This window comes from Fundulus heteroclitus, chromosome 8, assembly GCF_011125445.2.
Source record: "Fundulus heteroclitus isolate FHET01 chromosome 8, MU-UCD_Fhet_4.1, whole genome shotgun sequence".
NCBI classification, from domain to species: domain Eukaryota; kingdom Metazoa; phylum Chordata; class Actinopteri; order Cyprinodontiformes; family Fundulidae; genus Fundulus; species Fundulus heteroclitus.
The window spans coordinates 16,390,437-16,408,845 of NC_046368.1; the positions used below are offsets into that span (position 1 = coordinate 16,390,437).

Sequence of the window (18,409 nt, forward strand, 5' to 3'; positions counted from 1 at the left end):
ATCAAATCAATAATTTTGTCCTGTTTTTGCCAGAAATGTCAAATATTATATCAGAAGTATTATTATTTTACTTAAGCGTCAACCCTACTGCCTACACCATTAAAGCTTGTAATATTTATGATGCTGTGACGAAATGCTTGCTCTTTCTGCTTCAGTCTTTACTTTAGTCCAATTTGACATGTGCCCTTTAAAAACTGGGTCAAGTTTTTCTGTGAGCATTCAGAAAGCTTTTGTTTGGTACAGTGTTCCTGTCGACCCTTAAGAGCGTTTCCTTTGCGACCAAAGAGTAATTTAGAGCCATAAACCGAGTGAAGACCTAATGCTCTATTCTCCCCTGGGCATTTGTGGGTTAGCTGTTGTATGCTATTTCCCCCCCCTGCTGTAGACTGAATCTCTAGTTAAAAACATTTTTTGAAGTGTTGGGTTATTTGAGAAGCAAACCCACAAAGCAACAAAAAAAGACGAGAGCACAGTAAAGGTAATAGCAGGCATTCCATAATTACTATACTTTCTGCTGCCCTGTCGTCCGAAAAAAAAAGAACAAAAAAAAAAAAACAGTCCGGTTACTGTTGAGTTCAGTTAATAGTCAGTTTTTATGCCGGTGGCCTTTTAGAAAACTTTATTTTTTTGTGTAAAAAGGACTTTCGAGCTGTCACATGAAAGGCTGCTTTTTGATCCTATACTTGTCAAATGTTCCATCTCTGTGCAAATATGCTTTGAGTTAAAAAGAAGACCTTGGAGCAATGAGCAACCGTCCAGCACTTTTCCCTCTTAGCTCAGGAAGTTGTAACTAGATCAGACATCATAACAAAGATAATTCTTTTCAACCCTCTCAGTATTAGGGATCTGTCCATAACAAACACACAGGAAGACTTAGCGGGATTGTTGCGTCTATCTACTACAAAACGGATTAACAATTTTGCTGCCCCATCAGCGATGCAGAAAGAGTCATGATTCCAACTCACATTTCCACCAAATATTGTCTTTATTAGTTATATTCTGCGTAATGGAACCATTGTTTATCCTGCACTTGCTGCTATTGCACTTCTGGTTAGACCTAAACTGCATTTCGTTGCCTTGTACCTGTACCTATGCAATGACAATAAAGTTGAATCCAATCTAATCTAATCTAATAATCTGACAGGAGTTTGAGAATATCTGTGCATGATTTTGTATCGTGCAAATTTCTCCAAAAATGGCCCAGCCACTTCTTATCCTATATTTATTCCCAGGTCTTTTTCCTATGGCAGTTTAAAACTTGTGGATTCATCACTAACTGAGAGTTTTGCTCATTTCTAAAAATATGAAGCTCTGCAATGTTCTGGTGGCAATTTCAAGTCGTCTTTGCCTGTCCAGTAGTTGTAACCCGCGTCCCGGATAGGTTGTGGGTTCATTCCATTCCCTTTGAATCTAGAAATAACCTTGTGTGGTTTGCGTCCTTGTGGGCGGTTGCCATAACGGCCTGTTGGAAAACTGTCAAGTTAACGTAACAAAACATTTAATATTCAACAATCATTTTTATTGGTCTTGTGTAATCTGCAGTTTATGTGAGAAACTGAATTTCTGGTTTCCATTAATTGTCTTAGTGGTTAGTAATGTTGCATTACAGCATATGGAAAACAAAATCACATTATTTCACACTATACCTATATTAGTCTATTGCTTATATAGCATTGTCAAGCATTTATATTATTCACCTTTCTCACTATGGATTGCCTTCAACTCCTTATGAGCACGTAGGGTATTGCCCCTTGTTGCCAAGATTAAAGTGCATAGGAGATCTCCTTTTAATGTGGAACCTATTAGAACCTGCTGAACTGTACGGCTCTGCGGGACTCAAAGAATCTTCTGTTCTTTCCGTTAAACATATTGGCATCTGACATTGTGGTGTCTGCCTTAGTGGATTAAATGGAAAGAATAAATTTGATCCTCTGGCCTGATTAAATAAACCCATAAGAGTTGGGTTCCACTGGTTTTGGAAGCCAGCGTGGAGGAGGATGAGTTTTTGGACGTTATATAAAAAGCTTGTTAAAAGAAATTCAATGAAGAGAAGCGAGGACACCTTGTGTGCCTCTCATCAAATCTCCTCTTTGTTCCACCCTGGATCAAATGGGATGAATTGGCACTCGCCCCAGATGAGAACTTTAAATCCTACACACAGCAGTTTCCCAACTTTTCTGACAGCCTCCTGTTCTTGGAGAAAAGGTTTCAGAAAACAGGGATTAACTCTGTTCTTTTCAGGCTCGTCTTTGATAATAGCTGCTTAAACTGTCACATAATGACTGTCAGTGTCCCCTGGACTGGCTTTACCAAATGCTTTTAGGGGTAAAGATTTTTTTTTTTTCAAATGTAAATGTAACAAACAAGTAGTAAAGACACAGAAAGAATGAGGGGCACAGACTCACACGGCATCTCTTTCCCACCATCTGGATTTCTCCCAGGATTGATAATTTGATTGAATCTATTGAGAGGTTAAACACCTTTATATGTTCAGTTATATTCAAAAACCTCTGTTTTTTGGAACATTTTCAGTTTAGTTATTCAGTTATTTGGCAAAAAGGGAAATACTAAAACACCCACTGCCGCCGGATTTGTGGCTGGAGGTGAGCGGCTGTGAATTAAATGAAGATACGGCTGTGAAACTTGAACAGATAAAGGAAGGTTTGGTCCATGGTATTTGGAGCTCAAAACTAAACATGTAAAACTAGCAGTAGCCTAAATGTGAACAAGTTGGACCAAGCAGCGGTATGGAGACCCAAAAGTGCCAGAATTAAAAAAACCTAAGGCCCAAAATTGATATTTATACATAGGGAGATTTAATAAAACTGATGCATGTCAAACAATTCAGTCTACATTATCTTTATGTTAAATAGGTAAATGTTGAAATTGCTAAAATAAATTAGATTATTAGTAATTGTTTAATGAACATTTTAATTCATGGTCATGTGCTTTACCCCATCGTAAATTAATTTAATCTCTCCACATTACAAACCAAAATCACTCAGCTGCACTGGCACTTATATGGAAAAGGTGATCGGTCGGCAGTTGAGTTGCTCTGCAGGCTAACCAATCAGATATTAGGGTTTATTTTACAAGATAAACAGCAGCATCAGGTATTTCATAATGTAGCTTAGCACATGTAGTAAAAAAGTTGTTTAAAAATAATTTAAACAGTTTTATGTCTAATTTCAACAAATATAAATACATTTTTGTGTTGATTTTGGGTATTTGTATTACTGTTAGCCTTGTATGGCAGGAATACTATCTAGAATCTGTTCTAAGGAGGGAAAGTAAAAAAAAAATCAAGAGTAGGGAGCCGACAGGAAGGGGGGAAGGGGAAGATGAGAATAAGGGAGAAGATGGAAGGAGACAGAAGGCTTTATTGATCATGTCTTCAAATGGTAAATATTCATTGATTTTCTACTAGTTACAGAAAGACACGGATGGGAGGACAGCTAAGATGATGGTAAATGGACTGAATATATACAAAGCGTTTCTAGTCACACTGACCACTCAAAAAGCTTTACAGTATAACCACATTTATATGAATAAAGGGAAATCTGAAAATAAAATAGACTCTTACATAAAGCTAACCTGGCCAGCCAGATTGATAATGTGTAGCGCTCTCTGCTCTGCACATTATCAATCTGGACTTGCTCCCATCAAATCCATTTGAGGAAAGGAGGGACATTCAGCAGAACTCTCCAAGCTGATTGGACGAAGCGACTGCCTACCAAAGGTTGGTTTCAGCCAATCACGGTATCAATGAGAAACCATGACAAGTTACCCTGGTAAAGGCACTTCTTGCTTTTCCTTCAAAGAACATAGTACTGTAATGTGATTTGGCTGAACCGCTTTTAGTTCGGTCACAAACGGTTGAAGCAGGAGTGGTACAAGATGGATTCTTGTGTATTTGTGAACACACAAATACTGTGAGAATTCAACTTTCAGGCAAGCAGAAGAGAGAAAAGGGGCTAAAGTCCTTCAAGCTCATAAATGCAAACTCTGAAGTATTAGATTTACCTGAAGCAAAAGCACTGTTACACAGTACACAACAATCAATCATGGTTGTGATGTACCAATTGAGCCAAAAAACAAAAAAACAAAAAACAACCCGTTGAAAGCTGTTTCAATCCATTCAAAAAAAAAAAACTTGCAACATATTGGCACCACAGATCCAACGGACCTCAGCTGCTACAAGTTGGTAACACTGACCTCACACTTGATGAAAGACCTTGAGAGGCTGGTTCTCATTCATCTGCCCAATCTTTGGTGAGGTCTTCATAGGATGCACTGCAGTCCGCCTATACCAGTCTGGTAACAGGGTGGATGAAGTCGTTGCGTTGTCTACCTCCTGCACCAAGCCTTTGACCTATCTGGACTTCCCAAGGGCAACCTGCAGCTGTCAGGAGTGGACCAGCACTTTTCTCAGTGGATATTGAAATACCTCACTCTTCAGCCACAATATGTGAGGATACAGGCTGGGGTCTAATATGAGGGGCCCGCAAGGAACTGCTGGCACTTTTCCTGTTCACCCTCTGCACTGCAGACTTCTCCATCAACTGCACCGGCTGCCATCTTCAGGAGTTTTCAGGTGACCGCCTTAGCCGGCTTCATCACAGGTGAGGACAACTAGCAGTACAAACAGTGGACACAGGACCTTGTGGACTGGTGTCAGCGAAACCATCTCCTAAACAACGCAGGGAAAACTAGATGCTGGTGGTGGATTTCCACAAGAGCAACCCCACCAAACTGACACCAGTGGACTGCATTGAAATAGTGGACTTTTTGTAATACCTCAGTGTTCACCTGAGCCATAAGCTGGACTGGAATCACCACACTGATGCTCTTTACAGGAAGTATTGAGCAATCTATCTGTAAGGACACTGATATATGTTGAACCTCAGGGATCACTACTGAAGAGATTTTCTGACATCTTCTATGGTGTGGTTCCTTGGAGCAGTAGATTTTCTACCTTGAGAGGAAGGGGTTTTGTAAGCTCATCAGAAAGGCCAACTCTGTGCTAGGAATCCCCTTCCATACAGTGTAGGTGCTGGGAGACAAAATAACTTCAGTAAAGAGGACATAACTTGATAATTTGTGGACAATGTCTCCCCCACCCCATGCATGAAGCTGTTGCAGAACTACAAAGCTGTTTTATTGACAGACTTCGAGCTGGTCCTCCTTTGGTGTCGTGGTACTGCTTAGAGTCTCGGATCTCGTCCAAAAACCACTGCTCTGGTCGCCATTTTGAATCTGACCTCTTGTTTGTAGGCTTGCTGTCGCACAGCTGAAGTAATTTCCTCTTCATCTGTGGACTGCATTAGAGCTTCAGTCATACAGCGCCACCCCCACATCTCCTTTTCCACCAATGATGTAGTTGACTGTAAAACTTTAATCCTAAGTGTCTGAGAGTAATTCTGTGGTTAGATCTTGTTTTGGTAAACTGTTTCGTTGAAGATATGCTGTTTTAGATGAGAAGGTTGGTAGGGGTTGCCTAAGCCAGGGGGCTTAAGCATTTTTCTTTTATTTTCTATAAGAATAGTTTTGAAATCAGTTTTTTGTTTTGGCTTTGGAAACCCTGAAGCTTGTCGCTTCCTTTTCTAATAAAACCGTGTGAAACCCTGAACTTGTGAAAATAAATCACTTTTACGTTGAAATGGGTTTTGTTCGCTAATTTTACGTAAGTTGTTGGTCGCTAGATTTGTTTTATGTATTTTCTAAGGGTTGGGAGAAGATAATTGCTACGACCTGGCTCAAAGGCCAAAACAAAAAGGAAGACACACCATGTAGTTCTGAAATATAAATGTATTCATCACAAATTAAGCTTAACATTAAATAGTCTACTTAGAGGTGTGAAAGTGAAACGAGTGGGGAATGTTAGTAAAAGTGTTGTAATGTGCAATCAAAATTATCCCCAAAGCAAACGGCGGCAGGTGAATGCCCAACCTACCACAAGGGTCCTGCAGGGGTCGTAAAAGGATGTCTTTTTGCACATCACGACAAACACCAACTTGACCGATATCCAACGGATGCTGTATCCAATCCTTTCAAAACACTGGTGGCCTGCTCTTAGAGGTCACCTTCAGTTTGAAATAAAATCTTATTTCCTCCTGACGCCTGGTTGATCTATAGAGATTAGGTATTGATTGACCTGCTGTGCTCCAAGATATCACATCCACTGTGTTTTTTTGAGATAAAAATACCCCATTATGGGATTAGCTCAAGAATTGTTTGCTGCCTATATTTTTTGTGACTTTGAATTCCCTTGTGGGAAAAAAACAAATATTTCAAAGCCTTTTATGGGGAACAGCTTGTTAGGCACCAAATTGTGAAGCTGTTCCTGAGCTAATGGACACACATTCTAAAGAAATGCTTAAGAAACAAAAGCATTTGTGATATTTAAAGGAATTAATTTATCACTTGAAGCACTTCAAACCTCTGGCCTCCTGCTAGTCATTTGCTGATCCGCTTTGACCGCTATCAGTAAGGTTTGTCTAAAGCAGACGTTAGGCAAACTACATTTGAGACTGCTTCATAACTTCTTTTGTGTGAGCCATGTCAAGGCCAGGAAAAATCTTACCAACTGTGTTTTTTCTTCTCACATAGTTCCTCCACTGCTTTCAAATGCATGCCAAGTTCAGTGTGGGAACGACAAACATCCCTCGTACCCAAGCTCTGACGTGCCAGCAGCAATATCACACAACAGGTCTCCTTTTATTTTGCTGTAGAATCTGCTCTTGTAATGAGCAAGATTCATTTTGAGTAGCACAAAGCTAGTGTTAGCCGTGACCATGTCAACATGGATAGTACGTCTCATACAGTTGTCAGCAGCACTGGGAGGGATACAGGAAAGATGAGCAGACCTAGAGAGTGAGGTAGTGAAAGAGACACTTAATAGATAGTGGACACAGACTGGCATGCAAACAGTGTTGGCCCCTTCGATGCTCCCTAGCATTACTGTTTACACTTTAACCTCTATCACAGTTTAAGGTTCAAATCTGTCCTCAGAACACAGGATTCAATTAAAATGATCTTTATGGAACACAACATAGTACCGCAAAACTGCCAAAACAGGATACAATGGAGAATAATTAATGAAAAGGGCAAGGAAAAAAGAGCTAGTCTCAGAGCTGTAGGGAAAATATCATAACATTTCCTAGATCAGAGTTGAACAACAATTGTAACTATTGTATCCTCAGTTGGATTTTGTCTCTCCAGAAGGTTTAAAATGCCTTAAATGTATGAGTCCTGGAAGAATCATCCCATGGCAAGTAGCAGCAATTTTAGCTTACATTTGTTCCCTCTTTCTTTGAAATATAAAACATATCGCTCTACCTCTGGCGCTGGACTTTATTAACGAGATTATCCGGCCCTTTATCACCTTCTTTCAGTGAAATTCTAACTTAATAATGCCGACCTGTAGGAGGTCAATGCGCTTTTATCAGCACAACACACACAATCTCTGATCTGGTCTTGCATTAGCCACAACAAAATAGTCAAAGCATTAATGTGCGACATTGCTCTGCGGTCTCATCAAAACGACTGGCCAAACCGATACCTTCAGCCATTTTAGGTAAGACCTTCAATCAGTTTTCTCCAGTTGTCAGTTTTTATGTTAAGTTACTGTGCTGCTCCATGTTTATTATTAGGTTGCACCGCAGAATCCACATATCATGCCTGTGGAAATTTTCAGTTATCCGGGTCATTGCAACAGCAAACAAGCTTAAATTGGAGGCAACCGGACTTTCGCTCAGTTCATTCTGGAAACGTTTCGGCATCTATCCGGGAGTCTTTATCAATTCTGGTGGCTCACACTTGAGCTGAAAGATCTGAGCAAAAGTCCAGTCGCTTCTGAGTTAAGCCTGTTTGCCCAATCTATATATCTGTACAGTAGTCCATCAAGCGCTTGATTTCCATGAGGACAAAAAGTGATTCTATTTCAGTAGAAAAAAACTCAGCATTTGCCTTTGGTCTTAATCTGATGCCTCACCTGGGCAGAAAGGTTCAGATGACATAAACCCCAGAATCACTCGGGCAATCATGGCACACTCTATTTCTACGTAGAAGTTTAATTTTCCTAGTTCTCTGTTGGAAATATTACAAGAATGCTCTCTCTGGTTAGAATTCTCTCACACCATCCTGCACTTGAATTTCCAAAACGGCTGGCATTCATAATTGTTGGTAATTTGTACTGTTTTCTTGACAGTTTTTACCTCATTAAACAGGTAATGCTCATAGTATCGTCCAATCTCTGTTTGAGGACATGCCTAAAATAACATGAAATATTTTATTGATTTGTTCTGCAGTGAGTAGATACAATAGTTAGCATATCTCCCCCTCCTTCCTGACTTGGAACTAGGGCAATGGGGATTATTCTGCCACTTTCAAATTTACTGGAGTGGTGGCCAAGTGGTTAGGGGGCATTTGCGTCTTGGAGAGGCAGCTTGGAATTCAGTCATTCACTTTGGGTCCCTGAGCAAGACCCCTGACCACAGATTGCCCCCTGTGCACCACAGAGAGTGGCAGCACACTGCTCCCTAAGGGATAAGTTCAATGCAGAGACAGCTTTCCCCTCTGTGAGCCTATAAAAAAGGGGAAATATGTATAAGCCTGAGCTATGGCTCTCTGCAACTCCTCCAGTGTCACCGTGAGCCTTGTGGCTAGTTCTCGGGTTAAAGCCACTCAGCCAGTCAGTTTAAACCAGTGGGCTCAAACTCCCGTCCTCAAGGGCCGGTGTCCTGCGACTCCAATAGGAGCTCACTAGCGGAGCTCTGCAGGGCTTTACTGTATGCTATTGAGGTAGTTTAGTCATTTGATTTAGGCATGTAGGGCAAGAGACACATCTAAAATATGCAAATCAGAGATGTTCAGGTGGTTGTAGTTGATTTAGAAAACAATAAATCCTGATGTAATGCTATGATCCTTCAACTCCTGAGGGAGAATTTGGTGGTCCGCAGTATCCATGATGGCACACACTTTGAACGCTCTATGGTTATAAACCCTGGTGTGTAAGATGTTCACACTGGCTCACCGTCTAGTAGTGCGCTAAATGAATTATAAACAATCTTGCTGTAAAGTAGGTAATACTTACCATGGAAGCCACGGAGTATCACAAATGTGACAATGTAAACATGTATTAGCTACTGCTAATAACTATGGTCATCATGTAAAGTGGTTTTGGACACTGTTGCCAAGTCCGCTTGTTTTTTTTTTTTCATAAAGTCGCTTGTGAATTCCATAAGTCGTGTTTTTTTTTTTTAGCTCGTTTCTGAACGTGTAGTCGCTTATTTGGGCTTTACAGTAAGCGACTGTAAAGAGACTTGCTCGTGCTGCTGAACCGGCTGGCTGATATCACCCGTCAATCAGCGTACACATACATACACACACACCCTGAGAGGGAGACAAGACGAATAAACTGGCCGTCTGCCAGGAGGACAGAGTACTTACTAGACTACACTGCCCTCTTTCTAACATAATGCCAAAAATAAACTTCACTGTTGCATTGAATTAACTTACCTGTCCAGCAAAAAGCCAGAAACCTCCACATCTGTTTGAATCCCCGCTCTCTCATTATCTCCGTACCGCCTGGTAATAATAGCTGTGCTGATATAGACCTTTGTTTTTTCCTGGTTATTACTACTTTTTCTTTTCTTGGTTACTTTCTTTTACCTCTTGCTGGGCAAAGAGTATAGATGGTCCTCCATTTCAACAGAAAACAGCAAATAGAATGATCTATGGTCATCTTTGCTTGTTTTATACTCCTCCTCCACCAATAGCACGTCCTCATATAGAAGACAGATTGGGAAAACGCGTGATGGCGACAAAACACGGAACCTCCCACTGGGTGCATTGACATATATGTATTTATAAACTACTTATTCTAAGTTACGAGAACACTTTTATTTTTGAATATGTATTTATTAAAGCAATACTTGATTTTTGCTAATTAAAAGCCAAATTAGTTGCACACTGTCCCTTTAATATTAGAGCAGAAATGTATGACCTAGAAGATCTTCAACACAAAAGCGATAAAAAGCTTTTTACTGCTTTTAAAGAACTCAGTGTAACATAGATTGGTCCTTTTATTTTGGTCAATAAATAATCAAATATGTTTTACATGAATCTGAAATTGTCTGACTCAAAAGAAAGTATAATGTATAACATCTGTCAGTGTGTTGTAAACCCTCTTCTTTCATTTTTATAGGTCAGCTCAAGCTGTCAGTCTTCAAAGAGCATGAAATACTCGTTGTCAGCGGTGAGTCATCCTTAAGGCTGCCCATATAGAGAGAGACCCTGTTTTTTATTCATCTCAATGAAAGCAGTGCTCTACAATCTGTTCCCTCCTCGCACCGTGTTATGTGCACATTTTCAATCTTCTAGAAAATAGACCACAAGGGAAACTTTATTTATACTGCAAACATAATTTGCTGAGTGTAAATATTAAATAACCTACTGCAGATTGCTGTTCAAAGCACAACAGGAGACCATTAATGATAAAAAGCTTGGCTGGTGGTACATTGATTCAACAAGACTGTTTATTTTGGTTTCCCAGCAACCAACCCGACCACCCTTGTCTTTTTTGTGTGGGACTCTAACCACTCAGCATTTATTTTTTTATTTTTGTTGCATTCACTTTCATTTTTCACTGCTAATTAATATGTATTAAACAGTGAAACTGTGTTACACATTAGCTCTTAGAAACTACCAACATGTAGCTAAATACAAGCTACCAACCTATGGGTGAAACTAGTTTGCAAAACTATTAAATGTGTTAAATCTAAACTCTTTTAAGAAATTCAGGTTAGTGTACTAAAAGCCCAATGTTATTTTTCAGTGTTATCGTACAATGACTGAAATTACTGAAAGGGAAATTGATTAGGTAAAAGAAAATCTAACTTTTTATTTTATTTCTTCTAATGTTAGTCTTCATTATAAGCAGGTTATTATGTACAAAAGCTAAAGAAACATGCAGGAGCCAAATCCTAGGATACTAAAAGCACAGAGTAAGGTATTAAATCAGTTTGCTGCTGTCACATGTCTTTTTTTACATGAGGTTAACAATGTATCAACTTAATAATGAACATTTGAACCTACATTTCACAAAGCAAAAATATTGGAAGAAATTGGTCTTATGGTTTTTCTTTTCTTTTCTGTCATCCTTAAATAATCTGCCAAATAGACATCACCCAAGACATTTCCCCCTTATTTTGTTAAGGGTCTCTGATCCAAATATTGAAGGTCTAAGATAAAATAGCATGGAACATAGCTAATATACAAAGATGTGAATAAATATATATTTTTTTCTCCCACAGTTTTGGAGGCAAGAGACATGCTGAGTGAGTGCCAAGGGTCCTGTAACTCCTATGTTAAGGTACATTCTGCTTTTTAGGATAATTCAAGACCCAGATTTTACATCACCTGTGAGATAAATGTTAGTGCTTTTGTTTTGCAGATCGGCATGTTTCCTGACAGTGATCCAGAAAAAAGGCAGAAGACTTTGATGGTTCCTCAGTGCAGGAACCCTATCTTTTTACAGACATTTTACTTGTAAGCATTCAACTAGTTAGTTTAGCTATTTATTTCCTAAACATGTTACAGAAAATTTATGAATTTATATTTTTGGCACTGTACTATGACAGGATTCATTTTCTTATACAGCATATGGTATTTAATATATTTTACCCAGTATAATTACTGTACCTAAAAAAACATGATGTATGTAATTAATGTGTAACATGTTCCACTGAATGAGATATTCAGAATTTTAACTTCTAGTTTAAGGCTTTTATAGTCTCATTATTGCGGATTAATGAATTCTCAAAGCAGCTCATAATGTTATTTATAGCATAGATGGACTACACTCATCTATGTAGTGCTCAGATACCATACTGAATTAAAAGCAAGCACCATTATCCCATATAAAATGATTATAACTTTTTTGGGTCAATGTGTTTTACTAAAAAAACCTGCAATTTGTAGTTTGTACGTAATTAATTTTGAATGATTTAAACATTAAATCTCTGAGAATATATTTTGATTGCATGTATTTTTCCGTGTTTGCAGCACGGTCGGTGAGGAGGACCTTCATAAGAGGCTGCTCTTTACCGTTTGGAACTACGATGCTACGTCAAGGTAGCTACCTGCTGGAAAAACGGAACTTGGTGTGAAGGATAACACAGTTTTAACAAGTGATAAGGAAACATGAGATGAACACAGAAATATTATGTTCCCTTTCAATCTGAATCATTTAAACATTTGTTTTATAAAAGATGGGACACTTTGTAAGTTTGCTGACACAAACCTTTCTAGCAGGGCAGCAAAATAATATGTATTTTTGAATTTTTAAGCCAATGCTGCAGCATGCAGGTTGTTTCTCACAGTGTTCGAGTTTTCCTGTATACAGGAAATGTGACTAGATGATCGTGTTGCCTTTGCTTGCTTCACTCAGCCGAGGGAAATTGGAAAAAAGACTTATTGGATTTTTGGTTTAGCGAGTGAGTCAGAAGCATTTCTGTGTATGTTGTATCAAGAAGGCAGTTAAAAAGCATTACTGTATCCTGCAAATACACAAGAAAGCCATCCTGAACATGTGGTTAATGAATATTTACCTAAGGCTAAAAGAATAACTGAATATTACTGTCTTGTCTGATATGACTTATTTTGCCTTCATTTAAGGTACATGGAAATACTAGCTACAACCATTAATGAAAGCAAACAGCCTAGGTCTTATAGCAGTGACTTTGTTCAGATCGTGGAAGGATCTTAAAGATTATAGGACCTCTTTGGGAGAGTTTCTGGGACACAGATTAAGTGTGATTAGTTTAGTTAAGTCATTTTATTAAGTTGATGAAATTCCAAGATCGTTTCCACCAAGAACTTGATTTACTAAGTCGTGGGAATTTTCCATACCTTGACGCATTTTGTGTACATTTAGTTCATAATTATTTTTTTTTTAACATCCGTGCACATCTAATAAGAACTCCCAATATTGCATACATTGCTTTTTAGATCTGACACTGTTGACAGCTGTCTCTGAGAACAGGTTAATCAACACATTTAAAACCAAATTGTTATGTCCACTGACATAAGTGCAAGGACTTAATTTAAATTAAGTCCTTACATTGTGGGTATATCAATGGACCCTATTGTAAAAAAAGAATCATGTATAGCTTTGGGGCTTTGCTCACTGCAGTCATTCCTGTTTAAAGTTGTTGACAAATCCAACTAATACTGAAGCATTGCCAGGAACCAGCTCTGCACGGCTGACCTTCAACCCTGCAGCACCTGTGCTCATCTTCGAAGCAATAACAAGACCCCTCTGAGATGTAATGTGCTTGTTCAACATGCTCTGTCTTTGCACTGCTGAAGTTGTGGGAAGCATTGCCTCCTCAGCAAATCCCCTTAAACACTACTGAGCATTTGCCAAAACACTGCACCACTCAAGCTCAGCTGACTCTTTCATGGATCTCTGCCTTCTTTGCTCTCTTAGCGCAATGACATTAATTAGTCTTTTTATGACAATGTGTGACTATAGCTGTCCTCGTATTTCACAAACGACCCAGCAGAACCACTAACAGAGACTTGAAGTGACCTCCATATACACAATTATTGACCATGTTTGAGTACAATAAATCTTGTTTGTTGTGGAAAGCAACAAACACACTGATGGAAGAGGTCAGTTCCCATAAATGCACCAATTCTTAAGGCAAGGCCAGGCAAATTTATTTGCATAGCACATTTCAGTACAAAGACAACGCACAGTGCTTTACGTGATTAAAATATAGGACAATAAAAACAGAATAAATACACCTGTCAGCCATAAACAAAACCAAACAAACCATATGACTCATGTTGCTTTGGAAAGCGAAATACTCATGCTGCTGATTAGCTCAGCTCTTTTATTTATCTCCTAAGTATACGAATCGAAAACCTATAGGTGCTGAAATAATCTCATTGATGTTTGGTAGTCCGACCAAATTTTCATTTACTGTGAATTGAGTAAAGTGGCTCTCAGTGAAAAGGATCTTACTAGTTTATCTTCCAAATGTGATTCTCTTTGCAGCTGCTGAATCATTTTACCCTCTTCAGATCCAGCTCAGGTGTTCATTTATCCTGACGGCCAGTTTGCCAACCAAAAGGCATCAGCAGATGCGCTACACATTTCCAGCTGTGAACTTGTCAAGAACTATTTTTCTTTTATTTGCGTAACTGAACGTCCTCTCTTTACCAACACAACTGCACAGCCCGCTAACTAAATTATAACAAATTTGCTCTATATTGGTTTGTTATTCATAAGTATTTTCAAACTAGTTTTCTCCTCAATTTTAAATTGTAGTCGTCCTTTCATTAGGCCTTTATTACGCTGACAACATCTCAAGTGACGTTACGAACGGGTTTGAAGTAATATTAGATTTAATGAATAGGTATAAATAAAAGAAAACGCTTAAATTATTAAAAAGACGAATTTGACCATTTTTTTTTTGTTTGTTTCATATCTGGACCCTGATGGATTAAAACTGTACTTGAAACGTCTGACCTGAGTTAGTTGAGACCCCTGGCTCAGGGGTATTAATTGATTTTCATTCTGCTGATTTATTCTCTCTGATGTCGCTCAACATCAACAGACGGAGTTCTCTGCTTGGCTGCATGAGCTTTGGCCTACGCTCCCTTATGGATGCAGACAAGGTAAGCTTGAACACAGAGATTTCAGCTCTGAAGCCATTTTGTGTCGTTTTCCAAGTCTGTGTAAGTTTGTCTCTCTGTTTGTGTGTCTTATCCATCAGACCATGAATTCAAGAGTTTAATTCAGTGCGAATGAATTCCAGTGACCTCAATAGTTTGGAGGAAACACTTTTGGGTTAACAGTGTCACGGCACTGCACTGTTGCCTCTAGATACTGGAACGGGAGCACAGTTTGACTCACGGAGTCTTTCTGCGTTAAGGTTAAAGTTCACACACATTATACACACACTATGTTAGAGTTTCAGGGTATAATGTAAAAAATTACAAGAATTATTGTTCATAAGCAGTGCTCATTTTCTGTGTATATAGTAAAAATATATAATAGTGATGCTTACTGAACATTGTGTATTTTGCATATTCAGAAAATGTAGTTTTGCTTTAAGACTACGGAGGCAATGAAGAAGCTTGCCATAGTTCACTCCCATTCATTTCAGAAAGTGTTTAGAAAGCGTTCTCTGCCACATTGTACTTGGTTGTCGTCCTCTTCTTCTCTCCGCTCATCAACTATTGTCTCTGACTGCCCAAAATGTCCACCAAATCATGCAAGAAAAATGAATCATTTTTAAAAGAGATCCAAATTTTCAGCAATTAATCCTTTTAGATAAGTTTAAAAGAGCTGCACCACTAACAATTGATTAGCAGTTCCTCATACTCTGAAATAACTTAAAAGTGAAAAGAGACTTTCTATTTTTTTAAACCACTTAAAATATTAAGTCTACCAACTTCCCAAGCATGGCAAGGTAAACCACCTATAAAGGGTGGGAAAAAATTCAAATCGATGCAATTCAGTTTCAATATATAGTGCCGACTATCAAATTAATACAAATATATCAAGTAGGGCTGGGCAAGTTAACGCGTTAATTTCGCGTTAATTCATTAGACTATTAACGGCGATATTTATTTTATCGCGCATTAACGCATGTTGCTCAAATGCTTTCAGTCAGTGTCAGTCAGCAGGCGCGCTGACTGCAGCCCGCTGTCACGGCAGCACTCTCCCGCTCCCCCTCCCCTCTCGTACATGGCTCAGCGGCGCCAGCCAATCAGCACGCAGGCTCAGCCTGGCCCGCCCACTCAGCTTCACACAAACTTAGCAAACAAACAGCTGAGAGAGACCGCAGCAGCGAAAAAACATGAACGGAGGAAGTACCACCGCTTGGCTTTATTTTAATACCGTAAATGAAGTCAAGCTGTATGTTTTGTAAAAAGCCGGTTCATTTTAGTGGAAACACAACAAATTTATCTAAGCACGTGAAAAAACATGAAAACATCGAGCCCCAGAAACGGAGAGAGGAGACGAAACTTCTCTCACTGCCCCGACAGACCCACAGACTGACGTCACTGACTGAGGCGTTTCAGTCCTCCAGGGAACATCCAGGTAGATCAGTGGATGGATGGATGGATGGATGGATGGATGGATGGATGGATGGATGTTACTGGAGCCCACACATAACATGTAATTAAGACCTTGAAAGAACCCAGTACATATATTAAAAAGTGTTATTTAAGATAAGATAACATTAGTTAGTCCTTTTTTTATCCCACGACGGGGAAATTTATAGGATTAAAGCAACAGGCAGGTGCACACAACACAGACAAAATTACATAAGGATTGAAATATATAAGAGGTGGATTAGCGAAAAAACACTGAACATAACATTATTATTATTATTATTATTATTATTATTATTATTATTATTATTTAATTGTAATAATAAAATAAAAACCACAAAACCCAAAAGGTCAACAGTTTCATGATACATCAAGCTTAGGGAGTGGCTAATATACAGCAGGTCAAAAAAGGCCATATTTTGGCTGCAGTGCTTGCTGTTCTCTTATGAAGAAAAGATCAACTAGTGCACTAAATTCAATAGATGGGTTGAACATATCCAGTATAAAATAAGTGCTACAAATGTTACAACACTTTTGTTCATATGGCAGCAGAACATTAAAATAAAAGTGCTCTTTACACTACTTTTGAATTCATTCTTGGAGTTTGTAAATACAATGCGATTAATCGCGATTAAATATTTTAATCGTTGCCCAGCCCTAATATCAAGACAAACAGATCTGATTTAAATACAGGAATATATTGTCACTTCAGTCCAGTCATAATTATAATAATCATCTTTATTGTCATGGCAACATACATTCTAATGAAATTTGTCCTCTGCATTTACCCCATCCCTTAGGGCAGGGGTCACCAACATGGGGCCCATGGGCACCAAGTACCCCCTAAGAACCACATGTGATGCCCACAAGCCTGTTCTAAAAAAAAAAAAAAATCTCAATCCACCAATTGCATCTCAAACTTTATTTTATTCCATTTCTCTTCCTGTTTTATTCTGACTTGCCTTTATGTAGATTTAAAAATGACAATATCTATAACAAAGCATGAAAAATGTGTTTATTTTCATAAAGTTAAGGTGAACTCTGACTTTTCTAGTTCAAAGGCCAGTTTGTTTTACACAACACCAATGAAGTGCCTCTCAGTTTTAAAAAGTTTAGTGACCCCTGCCTTAGGGAGTAGTGGGCTGCCACTGTGCTGCGCCTGGGGAGCATCCTGTGGTTCAGGGTCTTGCTCAGAGACCCTGTGTGTTAATCTGTGGGAGTCGAACCAGGAACTTTGCAGAATCTTCAGGACACAAGCACCCTGCAATCTAACCACTAGGTCACCGCTCCCTCACTGCTAAAGACAGTTTTAAAGCCAATTACATATATTCCACTTTGATCCTATTTGTTAAACATTATAATCATGTTCAGTTTGTCACCCTAATTAGTAAATTGGTTTCTATCTAAGGAAACCAAACCATACTTGAGTCCAATATCCCAATTTTGTTGTATCTCACGGTTAAAAAACACAATGTCATAGTAGTTAGTGACACCAAAACTAACTTTATAGGAGTTGGTGGGCGTGTGGATGATTATGTGTTTCGTAATTCTTTGTGTTGTCCGTGTGATGACCTGAGAACCTCTTCAGGTTGCACTTCACCTCTCGCTGGATGACAGGTAAGCCAGACTCCAGCTGGCCGGCAAACTAAATGCCCCACACCGCTGATAATAAGTAGATGTTGTAACACTTCCACCGAGTCAACTTATGTTCTTGTCAGACTTGTATAAAGCTCTTCTTTTTGAATACATGCTGGTCTGTTTGTCCTTCTGGATCCAATTTAAACATTTGAAATATGTCTTAGTAACCTTTCTGCCATAAGTTATTTATATTGGAAGCAGACTACGTCACAGTGTGCATGAGAGAACATATGTTGAGAAGAAGGATACACATTTTTTTAAACAACAAAGAACTGATTACCAAACTAACATTTTAAATTGTATTTGGCATGTAACAATTAACACAATTAGCATGGCTTAACTTACAAAGTAGAACATCAGTCTTTTTGTACTGTCATGGGATAATTCCCCTTACCATATTCCAAATCCAGTACATGTTATGAAAGAAAAAAGATCAGATGAAACACATTCTGCCTTCCTGGTGTTAAATCAACATCAGGTCAATTCACCATTTTCCAGTTCAAAGAAGTTTCCCTAAGGTGGGAACACATTGACATGCTGTGGCAGACAGCTGCTGTTAATGCCTGAAGTCTTTAACAGCAGTCATCAAAATGACTAAAATTACAAAAATACAAAACGGTAAAGGACCAATCTTTTG

The 18,409-nt window shown here is 38.7% G+C and overlaps 1 protein-coding gene across 2 annotated transcripts in view; it reads left to right on the forward strand.

Moving 5' to 3' along the window:
* Positions 1 to 18,409, forward strand: part of rgs3a (regulator of G protein signaling 3a) — a 181,361-nt gene that overhangs the window by 2,395 nt on the left and 160,557 nt on the right. For both annotated transcript variants that reach the window (XM_036140213.1, XM_036140212.1), the window contains exons 2-6: positions 10,208 to 10,258; positions 11,316 to 11,374; positions 11,456 to 11,550; positions 12,067 to 12,135; positions 14,628 to 14,688. In XM_036140213.1, coding sequence (XP_035996106.1) covers positions 10,208 to 10,258; positions 11,316 to 11,374; positions 11,456 to 11,550; positions 12,067 to 12,135; positions 14,628 to 14,688 — 335 coding nt within the window. The remainder of the gene's footprint in view (positions 1 to 10,207; positions 10,259 to 11,315; positions 11,375 to 11,455; positions 11,551 to 12,066; positions 12,136 to 14,627; positions 14,689 to 18,409) is intronic.